Below are 20713 nucleotides of genomic sequence, written 5' to 3' on the forward strand. Positions count from 1 at the left end.
CTCTCTGAGAAGAGTTTTTACCAGGATATAAAAAATAGGGAAAAAATGGTGATAGAATAAACGATATGAAAATCTTTTTAAATTTTCCCTATCTCAGGCTCTTGGTATGACATCTTCCCAGGACAGGGCAATCGTTAAAAAAAAGCTAAAGGAAATGAAAGCGTCTCTGGAGAAAGCTCGCAAAGCCCAAGAGAAAATGGAAAAGCAAAGGGAAAAGCTTCGGAAGAAGGAACAAGAGCAACTGCAGAGGAAATCGAAGAAAACAGACAAGTCTTCGTCAGAAGCAACAGAGGGCACTAATGAGCAGTGACAAGCAGAAGTGCTGCTGCGTTGTAACTTGGAGGCACTTCGAGGGAAGAGAAACTCACACCTGCTTTGGTGCCCCTTCAGCTTTCTTGCCGCTCATTACACGAGTGTGTACAGAGAAATGGAGCTATACATAGAATGACCGGGAACTTTATCTTGTGTAGTTTTGTTTTCCTGCACATCCCCTTCTCGCTCGTTGTTGTTGCCATGTTAAACAACCCCAACCCCTCGGTTTGTTTTGTTGTTGTTGACAGCTAACAGGTTTCATATTTGTGTGGCAGTGTTTCCTTCCAAACTACTCTTTTCTTTTGAGCTCTGTGTGTTCGGTCACTTCAGTAACCAGCATGATGCTGAGGAGCATGGTCCACTGCTTCACCTCTTCTGAACACGATGGCCAGTCGAAGCGATTGGTGAACATTCATACATCTGAGTAAAAGGATTTTTCTCTGTCTGAAAGATGACTTACTTAACTTTCTAACTGGAATTTGCGCTTCTCTGCAGTGTTTTGATACTCAATTCTGTCTACTGGAGTAAGTTTCATCTTGCAACAGTACGTTGAAGTGACACTGCTCTGGAAACACAACTGTTCTGTGACTGCTTAATATACACTGGAGATAAAGACAGGAGAGTGGATATCCCCCCTGGGTGAAAGACAGGAGGTGGAACTCTTTCTGTTAACTGTACAGTAGTTAATCCAGGAAGGAGGCAAAGCCTTAAACGATTACGTGGGTTTACACAGAAATCTGAGGATAACATTTATCCTTTAGATATCTGAGCAAGGATGAATTTCTATCTAGAGCACAGCGTATAGATCTGTATAAATTTCTTTGTGCTCCCAGTGTGTAGGTAACTTTCTTATAGCACACTGTGCTTTCTTTTTCATGTATTTTGAACAGGAAACTGGGCTTGTTTTGTTTTGTTTTGTATTTTTTTTTCCAAGAAAAACACATCTTCAGATGCGTTCTCCAGTAAGCATTGGAAGTGTATGTTTTGTGCTGTGCTGTTATGAAGCTGTCATTGGAAACGATTATCAAAGTTGAGTCTGCTGAAGACTTTCAGTTTTTACAGAAGTGCACTTTAAGCAGAGGAAGAAGAGGGATTCTGGTTAGGATTGAATTCAGTACGTTGCTTCTAAGATCAGTGCTGCCTTGGAGGCGAAAGTTACTAAATCCAAAGCTGCCATGTATTAACTGTTTTGATTGATGTGTTGAAAGAATATCTCTACTAAAACCTGAATTTACAGGCATGGGCTGCAGAACAATTGGATGGTTTAACAGTCTTGTTACATATGCTAGAGGTTCCTGTTCTCCCAGCTTGTTAAGTCCATTGGCGAAGCCTGCTGAATACTTTTGACTGTGACAGAAGCAGAGCATAACTCGCACTGGGTGATGTTACTGCCTCTTAAGAGTGGTATTAAAATATTCAGCATTTCTTCAAAAGAATGAAAAGACAAGTGGCAAATATCCACCACAAGAAACAGGAGGTGTTACATTACTGCTTTTAATCAGAGCTAACTATGCAGCAGCATTTGTATTTGAGAAACATCACTTTCTGTTTGTGCATCCTGAAAGTTGCAGCCTTCATCTGGCCAGTCGTGCTACCATGGAAATTGTATAAGATGTTGATGCAAAGGTACAAACTTGAACTTCAAATTTGCCAACGTTGAATTCCTTGGAAGAAAATGTTTGTTTTAGTTTGGCTTGGCTTCTCTCTTGCTCTGTACTTTATGACATTCAGATTTGCCTGTCAAGTTCTCTGAAATTCAGATTTGAAACAGTTGGGGTGCAATGTTTAGAGTTAAATGTCTTTGATCATAATCATTTCTTTGATGTGTAGAATGGTCTGTACACTGACAGAGCCTACTGCATTCCAAGCTACTACACAGCATATCTACTTAGTCTTACCTTAGTTTTTGCTTCTAAATCCAATTTCTACAAGTTTCTGATGTATATTTTACTCAAACATAAGAACAAAACTAGCATCAGAGATACTTTCTAATATTTCTAATGGCTTCTGATATTTTTCTTGAGATAGACCACAGGCAAAAATAGACGTGCTAACAAGAATTCCACATTGGAGTGAATATTTGTGCACTCTCTGTTGGAAAAAAAAATACACAAAAGTTTTAACAGGCTGATAAAAGTAGCATTCTGTCATCTGAGCAGGTTATAAATTTGTACTCAAGTGAGAGAAGTTATCTGGAAGAAACTGGAAATTTCATATTTTAAATACAATGTTGATAAAATGCATTTGATGTCTTTAAGTTGTGTTTACATTATAGTAATGTTTAAGTGGTTGTATGCAGTAATCTGAGGTGGTGTCCCTGCTTTATGTTGTCTGTGTTCCTAGGAACCTGAGCAGGCTGCTTGGCATTATATGTTGAGTTTTCATTCTTGCAGCTTAGAAAAGTGCCTCGTTAATCTGTTTGTAAATCAGGTTCTTAGTCTGCAGAATAACTAATTTGACCTACTGAAATCCTTACAGTCTTTGTGTGTTTTTTATTGCTATGTGGTAATGGTACTTCGTTAGTCTCCGATTAAAAAAAAGAATTAAAAAGCAGTAGCTTAAAGTTAAAATAAAACCATAAAATGCATATTGATCAACACATGGAAACAGAACAAACCAAGCAATGTCAGGAGTTCGCTCCTCTTCCTGTGATAAAAGAGATTTATACGGTTCCTTTTATTATGATCACATTTTCGGGGCACAGACAAATGTGCTGGACTACAGACATAAAGAGCAGTGCAGTCTGAAACCTCTCTTGCTGTTCTATAGGATGTTTAAAGTTGTGTGGCGTTTCTTCCCCTTTTATTGTGTAACGGCATCTATGAAACAGAAGATGAAGTCTCATCATCGTGAATTTAAATTTCCTGTAAACCAATGCTAAGTCAGACTAATGGTTTTGTGTGTGTATGTAATAAGAAACGCAGAACTCCACCCTAAATGACTGCAGAGACTTTCTCTTGGCTCACCTGCAGGAGTATCTGTAGCCCATTTTTGCATCATTCTTGCAGTGCTGGATGTGCTGACAGAGCGCTGTGCAGGCAGCTCGGTGGTTCCATGCCTCTGCAATGCCTGCGCCTGCTCCATGCCCAGCTGCCCACAACTGGCAGAAAGTGACTGCTGCTGGGGCAGCACAGGGATGCTTCTGGGACCTCTGGTTTGCTCCTATTGCCATGGTGGTGCCCATCTGCCTGCATGCACACATCTGGCTTGTGGAAGAGTGCAGGCTTAGCCCACAAAGGAGAAGGGAGAGCTACTGGAGCTTGGAAAAGCAGAAAGTGCTTGCAGCATGGCAGGTTACTGGAGTCCTGAAGTCTTGCACTGAGGTTCTGGGGGAGCGCAGTGGCTCTTTGCTCTATCCAGGTCTCTGGATCTCTCTTCCAGCTTGTGTTTTCCCCTGTGTGACATGAGTTACAGCTCCCAGTGAGGTTTCCATCTGCCTGGGTGGACCAGGACCAGGCATGAGGAAGGAGCTCAGGCTGATATGTGCAGTGCACAGAGCACTGCTTGCCACTGCATGTACTTCACCCAGTGGTTCCAGCAGGAGTGGTGGTGCTCACTGTTGGTAGAGCCTATTCTACCTCATGGGCTACAGTTGTGTAGCAGACCAGCAGCCATTACTGAGAAGCTGAAAAGAATTAGGTGATGTTCGTATCTCAGTGTATGCAAATCTGGTTTAGTTTTGATTCCTTTTGCAAAGGCATCTGTTGTGCCATGACTCTGGTCTGCTGCAGGGATACTGCAAGGATCCAGGTTTTACAGGAATTACTGAGCAGGCAACTCTGAGGTTTGCCTGTCTTCCGCTCTCATTAGCATTCACCTAGCATCAGGATTTCTAACACTCCAGCTGCTTGCTTTCATCTAAGCCTCCTGCCTCTCAAGCTGCTCCACCTCTGAGCTGCTCGTGTGCTGGCAAGTAAGAGGTGGGTGACACTGTGTCACCCCAGCATTGAAAAGCAAAAGAAAAGCTTTGCATATAGCCAGCTGTGGGTCTTAGAAGGCTCTGCAGTGTGGTCTGTGCTGTTTCTCAGTGCTGAAGTTTAAGGGAAGTTTGCAGGAATTAAATCATGTATTAATTATTTAGCCACATGTTTACGGCGGAAAACTGCTGTCAGAAAGGAAAACCTGATTTTGTTTTTTTTGAGGCGTGGCCTCTTCCCCTGCAATGTCGTCCAAGTGGCAGAGAGGCTGGACCCTTTCTGTAGCAATTCCCTCCTCCCATGCTTCCCTCATTTAAAGCCTCAGGAAACCAAAGCTGTGAGCCAGAACACTGGGGAAAAAAAAATGATAAAAGCAGGCACACGCTTAATGAACTTGGAAGTCTTTACCAGCTGAGTGCAGGCGGCAATTGGATGGGTCCTTTCAGAGTTCGTTAACAACACAAAATAATGAAGTGGCTCAGAAATGAAGAGGCCAAGTGACTGGCTTGGGTCCTCTTGAAATGAACAGGCATGAGTCTGTGTGTGTCTGTGCACATGGATGTGTCTGTGCACATGGATGTGTCTGTGCACATGGATGTGTGCACCTCAGCAGCAGGTGGGCTGCTGCAGGCTGTGGGCATGGAGCCGGCACATCGGCTTTGCTCTGCTTGCGGGGCCTTGTGCATTTTGTGGCTCTCAAAGTGTTAAAAGTTCTGTTAAAACCTGGAGTGTTTTTCCGTAGGTCTTCCTGCGTGATGTCCTTGTGCTGGTTTTTAGGTGGGGGAAGGCTTGGCAGGGTTGGTGTACTGCATTGTTGGTATTCCGGGAAGAAAAGCCCATTCTTACACTTTATAAGCCTGATTTGTGCTGGAGCTCTTTGGGCAGCTCATTTCTGAGTGGGCTCTGAGTGACTTCCCCCAGGGTCACCACTGACCGTGGATCGCTCCTCTGCCCTTGGACTTCCCTGCACACATGTAGTGTCTGAATTGCTGCTTTTGTATCTTCCGACCACGCTGCAATGCTCACCCACCGGTGTATGTACTGCTAGAAGACCAGGCAGCTAAAAGACTAAAATGCACTGTGCTCACTGTAAAAATTGGCTTTGTAATGTTGTTCCTTTTTATATGGTTGAAGAGGTGGTTGCGCTTCACATTTTTTCCTTTTTTGGTTGTTTTTTTAAAGAGGTCAAACGTATATGAAGTGCATGTTTAACCCTGAGCTTTCTGTTTGTACATCTTGGTGTCGAATCATCTGCATGAAGGACGCGGTAGTGCCATGTCTGAGCTTGTCCCCTTGTGCTTTAGTCAATAGGAATTTCTCTAGATCGTTGAGTTTTCCCCCAGATGATTTTCTTTAATGTTTAGTTATTTGGAGACATCAAAACAAAACATCATGGTGGCCCTTTGTTTTCTTACAGTTTGAATATAAACAACAAAGCCTCGTGGTTTGAAGTTAATTTGTTAGTGTAAATAAATTTCTTGCCAATGAGTATTATTGTTGTTAGACAACGAATGCAATAAAATGAGAAATCCTGAATCTTTATTAGAATTTGTATCGAGTCCTCACTTTCCTGCCCATTCGTTGGTCATTCCAGAAGTAATAAATGGTAACACGGCATTTGTCCTCTCCTTCCTTCTGTGTTGTTCTGGTCCCAGCTGTTGGCCAAAGTGTGGCTCCTGGGCCTCAGACTGGATCTCATTTATGGTCTGCAGTGATGCAAAAAGAAGTAAATATAAATATATACAGGGTAAGGAAAGAGAATGACTTTTTTTCTCGGTCCTTTTTTCTTGGTAAGCAGATGGAACACAGCACAGTTTTGCTGCAGGCTGCTGTCCAGGTTGGCTGCTCTCACACTGATGCTGGTCAGCGTTTGTTGTTCTAAAAGCTGCTTTCATATTTTACATGGAAGTGTAGTTTAGCTGTAATGAGCGTTTCACACATTCAAAGCACAGCAGTTCACCTGCTCAACAGCGTAATCTATCTTTTTTCTTTATTGATTCTATATTAGTAAAGCATTAAATTAGGGAAGGGGACACACAGTGTCTGCTCTGTTGGTCTCTTGCTGGCTTCACCCCTGGCAGAACCCAGGCCAGGAGCTCAGCACAGGATGGGAAGCCTTGGGGCCTCAGCTGGGCTGCCCAGCAGCCACATCACTGATGCTTCCTTCCACTGACACAAACAACCCCTGCAGGGTGTAAGAGCAGCCCCAACCCATAAGCAAGAAGAACTTAATTAAAACAGATGCACTGAAGTGTTAAGTGTCTGGAAGTCCAAAACTGACATGTAAAATGTGTCTGCTCAGCAGCATCCTGAGACTGGAGGCATTACGCTCATGTCCTTGCTGTGCCTCTACCTGTAGGCAGGCTGCTACAAAAACCTGCTGCAAGGGAATAGTTAACAGCCATGAGAGAACACACTCATTTTGTGAATGGCCCAAAACAAAAGGATTGTGACAAGGCCCCAGCAATTTGTTGGTTTACACCTGGAGATGCTCCACACTGCTGGCAAAGGTGAAGTATATCTTTGATCAGCTGTTCGCAACAATGCTGAGGGAAATGCTGGCTGTTAGACAGCCACAAAGTAAATGCAGTCCCAGCACAGGGAGCGCTTCAGCTGTGTTAGCAGCTCTGGTTCAGGACGTGATCTCTTTATTACAAAGCACTTAATCTGCTGGAGAACAAATAGTGAGAACAAATAGTGACACAAGCCTCAAGTGGCACTGCTGCCCAGAGAGCTGTGGAAGCCCCATCCCTGGAGGTGCTCGAGGTCAGGTTGGATGGGGCCCTGGGCAGCCTGAGCTGGGGCTCACTTTGCAGTGTATTGCGGCAAAGTGCCCACCTGTGCTCCCTGTGAGGCCTTACCAGGACAGCTATAGCTCACAGTACAGGGCTCTGTGGAAGACGGTGCCAATGAGCAGTTTCCTCTTGTAGACTGTTGCCACCGAGGTCCCCTGCAGCACGGAGCCATTCTCAGCATAGACGCGCGTCACCGTGGGCTGCTCTGCCAGGATGTTCTGGATGCGCAGGACCTGCCAGGGACACAGATACTGAAACCTACTGTAGGCAGAGGGCACATCAGGATGGTAATTTAAACAAATGAGCATAATCTGCTGCTGCTACCCATGATGACTTCACCATGTGGCTCCTGTGATAGGACCACAGGTTCAGGGAAGCACGGTCTAGGAAGACCTGCTGTTTGGATTCAATGCAATAGAGAGGCTGCCCCAGCATGAGGAATGCGCCTATTTTCCTCCAGGCTAAAACACCTTCTACTCAACATCTTCTCATTTCCAATCTTTTTCAAGACAGAGTAAACAGCCGCCCACTATCATAAATCTACAGCTACGAACAAGGACCGTTTCGACTCGTGTCTCATGGGAAGCCTCGGACAACACAACAATCAGCCACCTGCACGCCCTGCTGCCAGCACCTCACCGATGCCAGGAGGAGGAAGCACGACATGTCACCTGCTGATGGACTGTGCCTGCAGACATCGTTCCAGATAAAGTGCTCCTGGCCCTGCTCTGCGCTCAGCGCTGCTTTCGTTTGGCTCAGGGGTGCTGGCTCAGTAATTAACGCAGTCCATCAAAATCTGATTGCTCAGCCACAGCTGCACAGAAAGCAGCCTAAGGAGCCTGGAATGACTGAACTCCTATGTGAGAATTATTCAGCTGTCTCTTAAGGATCCAAATAGGTGTTTGTAAACTGAGTACGTGCTACTCAGGTTTCCCACGTGAGAGCAGAAGCTCTCAGCTAGGAGCAAGCACAGTCTTTGCCTTCACAGAGGCTGTCCAGGCACTTTTCTCTGTAACCCATAGCTAAGCTACACAAGGATGGTTTGGACAATGGCACTTTCTGGCGCAGAGATAACCCAGAGACATCTCCCAAAAGGCACCTCAGAGGCAGGAGGGTTATCTGGGTCATCGAAGAATAGCTTCATCCCATTTGGATGACATCCTGTCCAGATATCCCCAGTGTCAGGATCAACAGACAAGTTATCGGCAAGAGTGTCCAGCTGCAGCGTCTGTCCAGCACAGAGAGAGAGTAAGAAAAAGAGAGATGTTAAAGCTGTCAGAAGCCCTGGAAGTTAAATATCAGACTGTCTCATTTTCAGTCATAAACAATAAACCTATCCAAGACTCTCATCTCACATAACCCAGCCTGACTGTATGTCATTATTTTCTCCCTCAACGATCTCTTCCTTCCCTGCCCACTTTATCCCCTCCTCCATGCCAGAAGCCTGCTCTGAGATTTTTCCACCTTCTACCATGCTCATGTTGGTTACTTCTGTTCTCTGAGGACACACCCAGGCTGCCTGGAGCAGACTTCCCCTGCCAGACCCTTCTCTGATGGTGGGACCTACTGGTAGGAGTCATACAGCTCTGCAAGGAGTAGGAGTCATAGAATCACAGAATTGCTCAAGTTGGAAAAGACCTTAAAGATCATCATGGCAAGAGCCGTTCCAACCAGAACGTCGTGCTTGAGCAGGTTAAAAGTGGAAGCATCATAGGGACTACTCTGTCCAAAATTCACATATGCTTCTTTTTTTCTCTGGAACTGCAGCACCTTACCTTCACATGGGTTAAATTCCAATCAGCATGCTTTTCCATAACATGGACATTATGATCAAATATATCTGCAATATAGATGTACCTTCAAAAGAAAGTGCCTCTTAGCAATGTGCACAAGTAAGCAAACACCAAAAACAGTCAGTTCCTCTTGTGTAAGCCCAGCTCTTCCTGCAAGGAATTTCACCTTACACTCCTTGTGTAGTAACAGAAATGTCAAGCAGGCCAGAGAGCACTGAGCCCGCTGAAACACTGCTCCACACTGTTCTTCTACTAAGCAGGCCTCGAAGGATCATATCTCCAAATCTTTTTTTTTTCCTTTTTAAATAAAGTTAGTCTAAACCACACGACTGGTTCAGACACGGGGGTTCAGACTGTAGGACTGTACAGCCTTCCTCACTTTCAGAAAGCCTGCCCCGTTAATCCTTGGAAACAACACACATGACTTTCTGTACCAGCTGGTTAGAATGCAACAGCCTTTGCTCTCATTGCGTATAAACCACCATACAGAAGAACAAACACTGCCTGCAGCTAAAGACAAAGACATGTGGCTTCTGTTCTACAAACCCATTGCATCACTTATGCTCTACAGGTAGCATCTTGCCTCTCATGAGCCAGGGCAGCCACTGACCACAGAGGGTCCTATGTGTCCACCTAGGACTTGGGGATTCTTATGTGTGGTTGAATAAAATCTGAGGCAAGAAGAAACTTACTTTTTGTCGGGTGAAATGTTAATTCCATTGGCTGAATAAAACCCAGCTGCCACTTCTTTAACTTCTTTTGGACTGTAGTAAACCACATTTGACCAAGTTAAACCCAAGTACATTTCCAAGAACATCAAGATGAAGTCAGAGAAGTAGTGGTCATTGGTAGCATAGAAGCTGTCAGGCCCCACAGCTACTACATCATTCACACTGAAAAAGAAAAGAGAAAGAAAGAAAAGAACGAAATGAGGGGTGTGAAGAAGCACTGTAAGACTGCACAGAATCCAGCGAGAACACAGACAATCCATGGTCACAAAGGGGCTGCAATTACAGCTTTCACATCAAATTACAACTTTGACAATCGCTGTGTTGTTTAGAGCCTCCCTTTTTAGTTCTATGTTCCTTTTTTATGCACCAGAATTATGCAGTGCTGAAAGCTGAACAGGATGGTACGACATAAACAGGAAATCTGGCTACCTGCTTACAAGACCATGGAAATTTTTCTCTTTTGATTACGTTCAGCTGGAAACCAGAAAACCAGTAGGAGTTGTGACAGCTTTATCTTTCAGGCTACCTTTATCTTACAGTCATTTTGTAGTAGTACAGACCAAGAAAATTCTGTAGGAAATGAGAGAAAAGAAAAAGCTAGAAGTATGGTTACTTTTACAAAATAACAATTCAGAATAAAAGAGTATCTGAGGATTCCTATCTGTGGGGAACTGAGAATGGGTTACATGAGAGAAGAAAAGGATGCCAAACTGAGCTAATTCACTGGCATCAATCACAGTGGAGCTTAAGACTGACTTAGTGATACAACTGTTAAAACTCTCACTACAGAAGAGACTGGAGGAATACCATTTTTAATGGCATGGATAAAAAGTCATTAAAAAGAGAAACCAGACATCTGGTTAAAGACAAATTAGCCTGTATTAATAACACCCTAACATCAAGAATATCCGACTTTGGATTTTACTAAAAAAGCTTGTTCTTTCAGCTCCAATACCTTGTCAGAAGGTCGTGTCGAATGGTTTTTAGATGTACAAGAGAATTGTCCTCTTCCATAAATTTGAACAATTCTACTGTGCTCTTCTGGTGTGGATGATTCACAACAAAGAGGTACACGGTGTCATCTTAAAAGAAGGAAAAGGAAAAAGCTGGATTGCACTAGATCTCTGCAACAGTAGTGTGGAACAATTTGGGATTTGGTGCATTTCCCTCCTGGTTCTTCGGAGGCAGAATGATTACCAAACTAATGCAGGATCCAATGCAACTGGATCCAGATCTCCATCTATCCACTGACATGGCTCAGGTACAGAGCATTGCCATGTAAACAAAACTTTTACTACCGTGTTTCTACCTTGTGGAAGTAAAATAAGGACTTTTTATGAGTGCCCAGGCCATTGGATTTCACAGCTTGATGCCTTACAGTGGCTGGTTGTATGGAATATAGCCACAGTCAGCTAGGAAGGAGGGGCAGAACCCCAGCAAATTCGGTCCCTTTGGTTTACTTACCATGTTTCCTGAGAAAGCTGCAGTCAAACCTTCGCTTTTACTCTGTAATACTGCAGTACCTTTACCCAGCTGTGTTGGTGAGACCCTAAATTGGCCATCAATTTCTCCAGTGGAACATCTCTTAAAGGGTGCCTGCCTTGGGAAGCCAGTGAAGCTGCAGGAATGGCTCTCTTTGAGCATATTCAGGACTTCTAATTGCCTTACTTGAAGCTCCAGTGAAACAACAGGGGAAAAGAGGGGAAGGACAGCACAGAGGGGTGGTCATGGACAGCCACTTGCTGCCTCCCCGCTGTCTGGCCACTGCTTATCAGTGAAGCACGTGTCTCCTGGAGACCCTTGAACCCAAGGATGACAGATGTAAACTGGCAAGATTAACTTCACGTGGCTTTTGCCTTTTCAAACATCTCCCATGCTTTCTTTCCTTTCAGTATAGAGTGCATCTTTCTGTCTTGGACAGTTTGAGACCTTTGATGTGCAAAAGCTTTTGGTTCAGCAGCCAGCCTTCAGAAAAGAACCCTCAAAAGACCAAGTGCCTGAAAAATGTTTTCTCTCCCACAGTATGTTGGTTACTCCCAGAGAGATTTCTGCTTGTAGCCCTTAGGGTGAGGTTTACTACCATCACGGGTTAAAGTTCTCCTCACCTTTGTCTATGTAAGTGCTGATCCCATGAGGGGTAAATGATCCTAAATCAAATCCACGGCTGATTCTCAGTTCAGATGCTTTTGGCTTTTTTTCATTCAAATCCATCAAAAAAATTTCACCTGTCTTGTCTGGTGCAAAGCTCTTCAATCCTGGGTATTTCAAACCCTGTAAAACCAAAACATAAGCAGATCATTTCTGGCTGAAAGGCAAGAGGAGCACAGCACGACTGTAAATGCAGGAGCCCTGTTGGGAGTCTGCAAGCACACACCAGATTTGCCTTCTGCTCCAGCCACCAGCTGCAGTGCAGCAGGGGGATAGGCTCTGCTGTCTCTGGTGAGCCCTGAGGCCATGGAACAGAGGGAACAAGCTGGGGTCCATGCTACATGGACAAGGCCTCCTACCCTGTGCTGGCTCACCTCCTGTACTTCCCAGGTGGGAACGGGACAGTTCTACTGCTGCTCCTCCAAGCTCCTCGCATCCTACAGCCACCATCAAGGTGCCACCAGCCCCACCATGGTGCCATAACACCATACCAAGCATCCCTGGCCAGGCCACGGTGTCTCCATGGGCCAGCACTGAGCAGAGCCCCATGTACAGGGCTTGGACTGCTGCACCAGGAGACGCCAAAGCCCAAGGCCTTCGCCCAACCACTCTGGGGCAGCACAGTTTATTCAGACTCTCCCTGTGCTTCAAACCACCCCATGCAAAGATGCTCTTGGGGGAATGAACTGGAAGACCAGCACAGCCAAACGCATCCAACAGAAACATGGTAAAGTCATGGTGAAGGGCAGGGCTGGGGCAGCTCACACTTCTGACACAGACATTCAGATGTGCCCAGAGCACACAAATGAAAAAAAAATCAGCTTCTGTTTTAGAAAATAATCTGTAGGCCTCTCTTCCTGATTACAAAGAGAAGTTTGAGAGAGAGCCTAGAAGCAAAAAAATCTCTCAACCGGAAACAACAAAATCACCACACAAAATCTGTGGTGTTGGTTTTGCTTTTATTTTAAGACAATAAGGAGTTAGCACACCTTTTCTGCAATGGAGAGGTTTTACATTTCAACATTTCAAGTAAGCAGCATGAAAGAAATTCAAGGTTACACAAGTGCAATGGGATACACGTGTGAGATTGGCAGCCACCACTGTTGTGTTGAGGAGTGCACTTGCTCAAGCAAGGAAACACTGGTGAACACAAGTCAGGTCTGGGCTGACATCCAGGCTCATAGGAACTAAAGAAACCATCTTGCAGGCTTCACCTATTGCCTCTGCAGATCAGGCAGAGCCTGCCCCTGCACAGAGAGGGATACTTACGGAGCTGATGAAAGCCAGTCCATTAGGAAGGATGTCAATGTCTTCTGAACCAGCTTCTGCAAAACAGAGATAAAACAGTTTCTGTCAAAAGACATAAAACATTCCCCACTGAAAAATCTCCTATTGAGCACAATTCCAGCTCACACAATGCCACTGTCTCATACAGCTGCTTGATAGATAAAGCCCAGCAGAAAAATTCAGCAGAGCACTAAAAGCAAGAGTAGCACTCTAGGTTAGGCAACAGCTCTGGAATCACTTCTTTTTGGAGGCTAACATGTCCCCCCAGCACCACATGCCCTGTGTGATGCAGAATGAGCCGCCTGCTTTTGGCAGCTCTGCTCTGCGCAGGCTCTGGATTAAGGGATTTCCAGGGCAGCACTTTAGGGATCACTCAGCCCCTATGTGCACATAAGCCAGCCCACTGAATTTCACACACTGGCTCCTGCACTCGAGCTGGGACACTTGGTTAAGTATTATAAGCAAATATTTAGTTAAAGCTCTTGAGTGATAGAGAGCCTGCTCCATCATTAACAGCTGAGGGCTGTCTCAGTCAGACCACGCTTTTAACTGTGGGTAATCACTTCCAGCATTGCCAGTTCTTGCTAGAAAAAAAGAAAGACCAGCTCACAGAACAGAGAGCTAATTGGAAATGGACAATTAGAAAGCACAAGTTTGGAGGACTTTCAGGAGGAATGAAGGGAGAGCAATGCCCTGAACTACTTACTACTGCTTAGAGGAAAACTGCAGAGCAAAGCAAATTCGGGCACTTCTCAGCCATCTCATGGCATATGTGAAAGAGGAGCATGGCAGGAAGAGCCAGGAAAGCTTGGCTTGTTTGGTGGTTCAGCTCCAGCAGGGAGAAGGGACCGTGGTGGGAGGGCTCTGTGTTCATTGGCATGATCAGCAAAAGAGAGAGGAACTGATTCATCATGCCTAATTGTGCCACACCAGAGGCTTATTCACCACATTATCTATATAGGTTTTAAAGAAAAGTTCAACAGACCTAGAAAGCTAGAAACATGATTTACTCTGCTCTTTATTTTATCTTAGTACAATGTCTTCTGCTGATGCAGTTGACAAAAGCCATATCTGGGTTTCGTGTCCAAAGGAAGTGAGTATCATGCCTATATCCCATGAATTTCTCCAAAATGCAAGTATTTCCAGAAGGTTCTGCAGCAACTTCTGGAACTTCAGCAATTGCTTCAGGACACACCATTAGTTTATTATGAACTAGTGATGTGATTAGACCCCACAGAATTCAGAAGGTAGCGCTGATTCTACAAACGTGGCCCTTTTCACATATTTGTGAGTGAAGTTTAAGATGACGTGCAGTTTTTTTGTTTGTTCCATGTTGCCTATATTGCACAATATTTGACAAGCAGAACAGCTCAAAGTCTTCAAAAAGAAAGAGAAAGGATGAAATTGTGCAGAAATAAAAAGGCCCGCTAGAGAATTCCATTTACTCTGGGTTTGCTTCCTTTAACACAGATGCATCGTTTTTAAAGCAATTATGACAGACTGCAGCAGCTGCCTGTTTTCATGTGCAGCTGAAGAACATTCTGCACCGAGCTGATCCAGCTCATCACCTGTTCCCCACTTACAAGGCCACAAGGAATATTTTAAATTAATATATTATTAATATTAATTAATATAATTAATATTTAAAAGAGTGACAGACTCTTTATTCAATGGTATCATCGCATTTTAAAGGGAAAAGGCCCAGGAGGACTGAGATGCACAGAAAAATACCTTTATGCAAAGTGTGAACAAACTCAGAGATATGAGTACAGCAAAAGCCCTGGTTTGAACAGCACTACCTATGCAGCACTTAGATGCTAGGGCTGCAGCTTATAGGGCTTAGCATCATAACTCTTCTGGAATGAATTTTGGAAGACATTTGCAAAATTGTTATTTCTATTTCTGCCAGAAATAGGCCAAGTTAGCTTCACATTTTGAATACTGCAACAGAAGGAAGCTGAGGTGAGGGGCAAGCTCAGTGCTCAGGGCCCAGTTCACAGAATCACTGAATCGTAGGAGCTGGAAGGGACCTCCACAGATCATCAAGCCCAACCCCACCTGCAAAGCAGCCCCCTACAGCAGGCTGCACAAGTAGGGGTCCAGGCAGGTCTTGAGTATCTCTAGAGAAGGAGAATCCACAACCTCCCTGAGCAGCCTGTGCCAGTGCTCCGTCATCCTCACTGTGAAAAAGTTCCTTTGCAGGAACAGAACTGAGGCTCTGTAAATAAATCTGCTGCAGCCTCCATGGAAAGCCAGGTGCTCAGAATTCACCTGATTGCCATGTAAACGTCAGGCACAGAAGTTAAGATACTGTTTGGAAATTGAACAAAGCTATAGCTGTGATTTCCAGCTCTTCTTTCCTCATCAGTGCGTTTTGCAAAAGTCCTGAAAGACTTCAACAGTAATAGTAAAGAGCAATATGCTTAAAAGAATTACTGAGGACTGATTCTTGTATGAATCATCACCAAGCGAGCACGACTGAGTCCTGCATGAGTAAATTGCAGCTCGGTCTTGAAGACTTGAAAAGATTTTTGCAAAGGCGATTTCTAATGACTTCTCCCACACATAACCTCAGGCGAAGGAACTCTGCACACAGCTATTCATTGCAGCAATTGGACTTTAGAGATGTTTGATTCTGACATGAGGATTTATGAAATGACACGGTGACTCAGCAAGCTCAAAGGCGAGGCTCTGCAGTCTCACCTGAAGACTCCTCACCCATGCAAAATCAATGCAATTTCAGTAGAATGTAACACTACAGGAGGGGAAAAAACCACCAATAAGCCTCTGCTAAGCTTAAACAGTGCGATCCAGGGGAAAGGGAGTCAGATTGTGTGTTTAAAGGTAATCGTTTGACACTCGGGTTATACTGAAGGAGGAAAAAAAAAGTAAGACAGAAGCATTCCCATGCACTAAACACAAGACCTAGAGTTCAAAGTCAACATTGCAGCCACTCAGTTGAACCTCTTCACAAACCGGACTGGGACGACAAGTATGACCCTTCAATACATACGTATATACTTACTGAAGCATTAAATACCAATGAAAAAAGAAGGGTGCCAAAGGAATTTTTCAGTATAATTTTCTTCCTGTGGCTTTTCTCCACCTGAAAGTCTGCTTGGCAAAATACGAAAGCATGCCAGCAAGCGAAATAACACATTGCCTTTGGGCTGAGGCTCAGAAGCTGCCTTTAGCAGTCAGTTTCAGAAGAGCAGACAGAAGCAGCAGACTCAGGGGCTCTGAGCACCTACCGATCCCTTTTATGAGCTGGCAGTTCGGGAGGGCTACAGGATCAACTTCTCGTGTAGCATTGAGTCTGTTCCTGCAAGAGGAAAGAGCAGGTTAACAGGTTAACACGCAACCGCTGCCGAGCAGGTAATGCTCCTGGCTGTCTCTGCTTTATTGCCTGCCATAACTCAGTCACGAATCAAACACTGAACAAGCAAAACTCAGAACTGGCACTGGTGCCCCAAACAGCCGGAATGGTTACGTGCTTCCCGAGATGAAGCTTTCGTGATTTCATGCCACCCACCCCAGGTAAAATGACAGCCACGCTCTCTTCAGGTTTCAGCCATTAAGTATAGCAGCATCCTGCAGCCAGGACCAGCACTGTGGGTGGGAAAGGGCAGCGTCCCACCCCAGCCCACAGCCATTCCCAGTGTGCCTGCACTTCTCCATTTATCATTCTGCATTAAAAAGCAGCAGCAGTGTTATTGCAAGGCACGACTGCTGACATCCTAACAACAAACAAAACTTGGCAGTACAGCTTTCAGGATTAATTTCCCTGTCCCTTCTCCTTTTCTTTCACCCACAGCACTCCCTGTCAGCCATTCTGATTTCGTAGTATCATGGCATCAGTTAGGTTGGAAAAGACCTCTAAGATCACCTACTCCAACCACCAGCCCACGCCACCATGCCCACTGACCACGTCCCTCAGTGCCACATCTACACCATTCCTGAAGACCTCCAAGGACAGTGACACCTACCTCCCTGGGCACCTTATGCCAGTCCCTTCACCACTCTTTCCGAGATGAAGTTATTCCTAATACGCAGCCTGAACCTCTACTGGCACAATTTATGGCCTCTCCAGTACACCTACAGATCCCCAGGTCATGCTTTACAGGATGAGGCACTGACAGACAGGCACTTAAACAGATTTCTGTCTCTTCCTCTCCACCACTGCACTACATCTACGTTAATACATGAAAGGCCCCTCACCACCAGGACTGCTGTCTTTCACCATGGTAGCATGCAGTGTCATAAGCATGCATGTTGAGTTCCTATGTAAAAATGTCAAACCGGTGTCCTAGATTTTATTTGCAAAAAAGAAAGCTTTTAAACTAACATTTACTCTTCCTTTGCATACAGTCTGTGCACACATGTTAATACTGTGCTCCACGTACAGGAAATTCCGAATGCAAAGATCTCATGGCAAAATCTATCCACATTTATATCATCGGTAGGTTGCTCTGAAAGTAATGCCTCTTATTTATTTTCATGGAAGCTACAACAGATTCAAAGAGCACAATAACACTATTTGATAGAACATGTTCTCAGCTACATAACACTGTTTGTCAACACAGTCACAGTCACACAGTCACAGTGACACCGCTAGCTCTACATTTTCATCAGCAATGAACAAGAGCCTGCATACTCATAAACATCTGCACCAGCAGCAATGACCCACTGTACCACAGCCACTGTGGTGGTGTCACTGCTAGGAAAATGTTGCCCACATTCCATCTTTCTCTGGCCCAGACAGACAGAAGTCAGAAGGCACCAGAACCAGACCATATGGTGCATGTGGTAGGACAGTCCAGCCAAGACTGGCAATGTGCCCCATGGTCTTCAAACTGAAACGGTGCATGGTGTTACTGCATTACAGGAGAATGATTGTTTTTTCTCTGGCCAGACTCTAGAAATTGGAGCCTTTAGCTTAGTCAGCATCACAATGCAGCAGTCAGAGCTGATGGTTTTCCAGGTTCCATGAAATCCAGAAGGATCGCCCCTTTCCTACCTCGAAAAAGAGTGCACATCATTTTAACCACTGAGGGCTGCAGCTTGAGTATTTTCTTTGATGGGAAATTCACATGTCGGCATTCCATGGCACACTTTTTGACTCCAGCTCAGTGGCTCACATCTCATCACTGGTAATGATGTGATCCAGAAAACTGTCACTTTTAGCCTTGTATTGGCTCAACAGATTCTGGCAAACTTATATGTTCTTTCTGTTCCTATGTGAGAATTCATGGGACCCACCTGGCACAAACTTTGGGATATTCCAACACTTGCACCAGCATTTCCAAAGCATTGAAACTAATATTCAGCTCCATATACTGTTCCTTGGTTGTTGTCAGCTGATTTGTGTGGATGAGATGACCAAGACAGTGTTCATTTTGTGGTGTGACAGCTGTGCATGGCTGTCTGGAATGTGGTTTGTCTTCCATGTTGCTGTTACCACTGCTGAAAGGCACCACCAAACACCTCATTGTGCTCACATTCACTGCTGGGGCTCCATAAACGCTCACCAAGTATCAGTGAATATCAGTGGGTGCCATTCCTTCTGCATGGAAGAAGTCAGTGTCACACCTTTACTTCATACACACTCCCACGTCAGACGCCATTGTGTCAGACTGCCCCTGTGCTGCCATCCGTCACACGGCAAGAACATGTAATAGCGTATTGGTGGGAAGGTTCAACCTCAGCTGCCAGACCACCAACATCCACCTCTGATGTCATGAGCCAATATAATGAAATAGGAAGCATCGCTGTCAGAACTGCCCTCGTTAGTTGTTCCCATCAGGCCAGGAGAAAGGACAAATAGGGCAGAGGAGTGCAAGGGAAAGGAGCCAAGAAAAGCTCTTGCAGGAGCTCTCCCAGCACCCAGGGGGGATCTCAGCCCCCAGCACAGCAAGACCCCAGCTTAGGGCAATCATGTCCTGTATTCATGCTGCTGCTTTCTTGGGATTTCTGCCTTCCCTGTTGCAGGAGCCCTTCCCCAGTGGCCTGCAAGCCTCGCAGTGCCAAAAGCACAGCGGGAGCGCAGCCAGCAGCCGAGGGGAGATGATGATATCCCGACGGCATTCCCAGGGAAACACTTTGTGAACTGGAATGAGAGTAATTCGAAAGGACACTGGTCACAAGCCTGCAGCATACACAGAGGCTTTTTCGAAATGTGTCAGTTTATCTAGCTCATGCAGCCTCAGCTACCGAGCCAGATGGCCTAGATAGCTGACCGGCCTTCCAAAAACATGTCGGACCCACAGATCAGGGGACACAGCTTCAGGAAAACAGGAGTCTGCCTCTTGGTGCAGCCCGGCGCCTGGCACCTCTCCTTGCTCCAGCTCCAGCCCCCCGCCTCCCGACCCACTTTGAGGCACACAGCAGCAATCCCTCTCCTGAGCAGCGACCCGTCGCATATTCAAAGCCCTCTCTTTCACTATTCCCTTTCTCTAGGCTAAGCAGCCCAAGAACTTTCCTTCCTACCTGACAGGACTGAAAATCCCCTCTAATTGTTGGGTTTGCTCCCAGTTCCCTCCAAACTGCCCGAGTCTTTCTGGCAGCGCGCTGCTGCTTCAGCACAGAGGCTGGGGGGTACACGGTACTGAGTTTCATGGCATGATAACACTGTGCGTGCATGCCAGTGAACAACAGATATCCTTTACATACATACTGTTTCTGTATACGCGTAGGAACACGGTGTGCGTATATGAACAAGTTACATATATTCTTCTGAGGAAAACAGTAACCCAGCACAACCCAGCTCAACTCCTGTTCAACTTTTACAAATTTGATCAGAGCTTTCTCTGGGGAACAGTTAGCAGCTGCAGCATGTCGGCAAGAGAATCTGTGTAACTTTAGACAGAAGCACACAATAACTTCTTTTTCTGCCACAGGAACTTTACTCAAGGCCTATTAGGGAGATAATAGCTGTATAAACAAACCTGATTTAAGAAGAATGAGGTCTGTAGGATCTGTAGCAATTCCTCAAGCCTGATCTTTGAAGCACTTCAGGGACTCCTGTACCATGGCACAATATACCAAACTCAACGCGCAGCAGAAGGCTGTGCTGGGTTCCTGCCTTCCAGCCAGGTGGTCCCAGGGATACCAGTAGCTCCCTGGTGGCCCTACAGATACTGCTGAGAGCTCAGCGTGCAGGAAACCCACCCGCAGGCGTCGGGGGATCCTGTTTTTAGTGGGAGACCTGCCTCTACCTGACTGCCAGCAGCTGCAGGGGTTGCAGACCTGTCAGGAGCTGGGTGCACGTCCTTCAGCATTTGGATCCTAATCATAATGATGCACCGGCGTGCAACGAAGTACTTCAGCACCCAGGTGAACTCGTTTCAGCGCTGGTGCCCAACTCAGAGGGCACAGCTAGCTTCCAAGTCGGGGTGCACCTCACAAGCACGCGGCCTATCAGCCAGAGCTCGGCCTCAGCAGGACGCAGCGCAGCAGCTGCTCGCAGCCCCGATTCCCACGTCCCGTTCGGCCAACGGGCAGCCCGCACACCCCGAGGCGGCGGACCCCTCGCGGGCACGCGGCACGAGGCGGCGCCCCGCGCCGCGGCTGCGCTCCCGCCGTTCCCGCCGCGCTCACCGGAACGCCAGCAGCCGCTCCACCGCCAGCGCCGCCGCTATCCCGACCAGAGCCGCCGCCAGCACCTTCCCCATGGCCGCTCCCGGCTCCGCGCTGCCCGCCGCCTCCCGCCCCGCCCCGGGCCGCGCCGCACG

The 20713-nt window shown here is 45.9% G+C and overlaps 2 protein-coding genes across 6 annotated transcripts in view; one reads left to right on the forward strand and one right to left on the reverse strand.

Moving 5' to 3' along the window:
- PPP1R9A (protein phosphatase 1 regulatory subunit 9A) overlaps positions 1 to 5771 on the forward strand; it is a 133112-nt gene extending 127341 nt beyond the window's left edge. For all 5 annotated transcript variants that reach the window (XM_048950577.1, XM_048950576.1, XM_048950578.1 and 2 more), the window contains one exon: positions 98 to 5771. In XM_048950577.1, coding sequence (XP_048806534.1) covers positions 98 to 310 — 213 coding nt within the window. In that variant the 3' untranslated portion in view covers positions 311 to 5771. The remainder of the gene's footprint in view (positions 1 to 97) is intronic.
- On the reverse strand, positions 5557 to 20713 carry LOC125695723 (serum paraoxonase/arylesterase 2). The gene is made up of 10 exons (XM_048950583.1): positions 20580 to 20713; positions 16235 to 16305; positions 12966 to 13021; positions 11654 to 11819; positions 10504 to 10630; positions 9510 to 9710; positions 8800 to 8881; positions 8124 to 8252; positions 7091 to 7257; positions 5557 to 5935 (listed from the first exon to the last, which is right to left on the reverse strand). Exons 1-9 carry the CDS (start codon positions 20651 to 20653, stop codon positions 7099 to 7101), a joined length of 1065 nt encoding a protein of 354 aa, XP_048806540.1. The 5' UTR covers positions 20654 to 20713; the 3' UTR covers positions 5557 to 5935; positions 7091 to 7098.

This window comes from Lagopus muta, chromosome 7 (genome assembly GCF_023343835.1).
Source record: "Lagopus muta isolate bLagMut1 chromosome 7, bLagMut1 primary, whole genome shotgun sequence".
NCBI classification, from domain to species: Eukaryota; Metazoa; Chordata; class Aves; order Galliformes; family Phasianidae; genus Lagopus; species Lagopus muta.

Excerpts from the sequence above, each read along its gene's own strand:
- LOC125695723 (XM_048950583.1), bottom strand. The coding sequence starts at position 20,653 with ATGGGGAAGGTGCTGGCGGCGGCTCTGGTCGGGATAGCGGCGGCGCTG. Across the intron at positions 11,820-12,965 it reads GACTGGCTTTCATCAGCTCC|GGTTTGAAATACCCAGGATT; the intron begins GTAAGTATCCCT and ends TTGGTTTTACAG. Across the intron at positions 7,258-8,123 it reads ATAACCCTCCTGCCTCTGAG|GTCCTGCGCATCCAGAACAT; the intron begins GTGCCTTTTGGG and ends TGTCCCTGGCAG.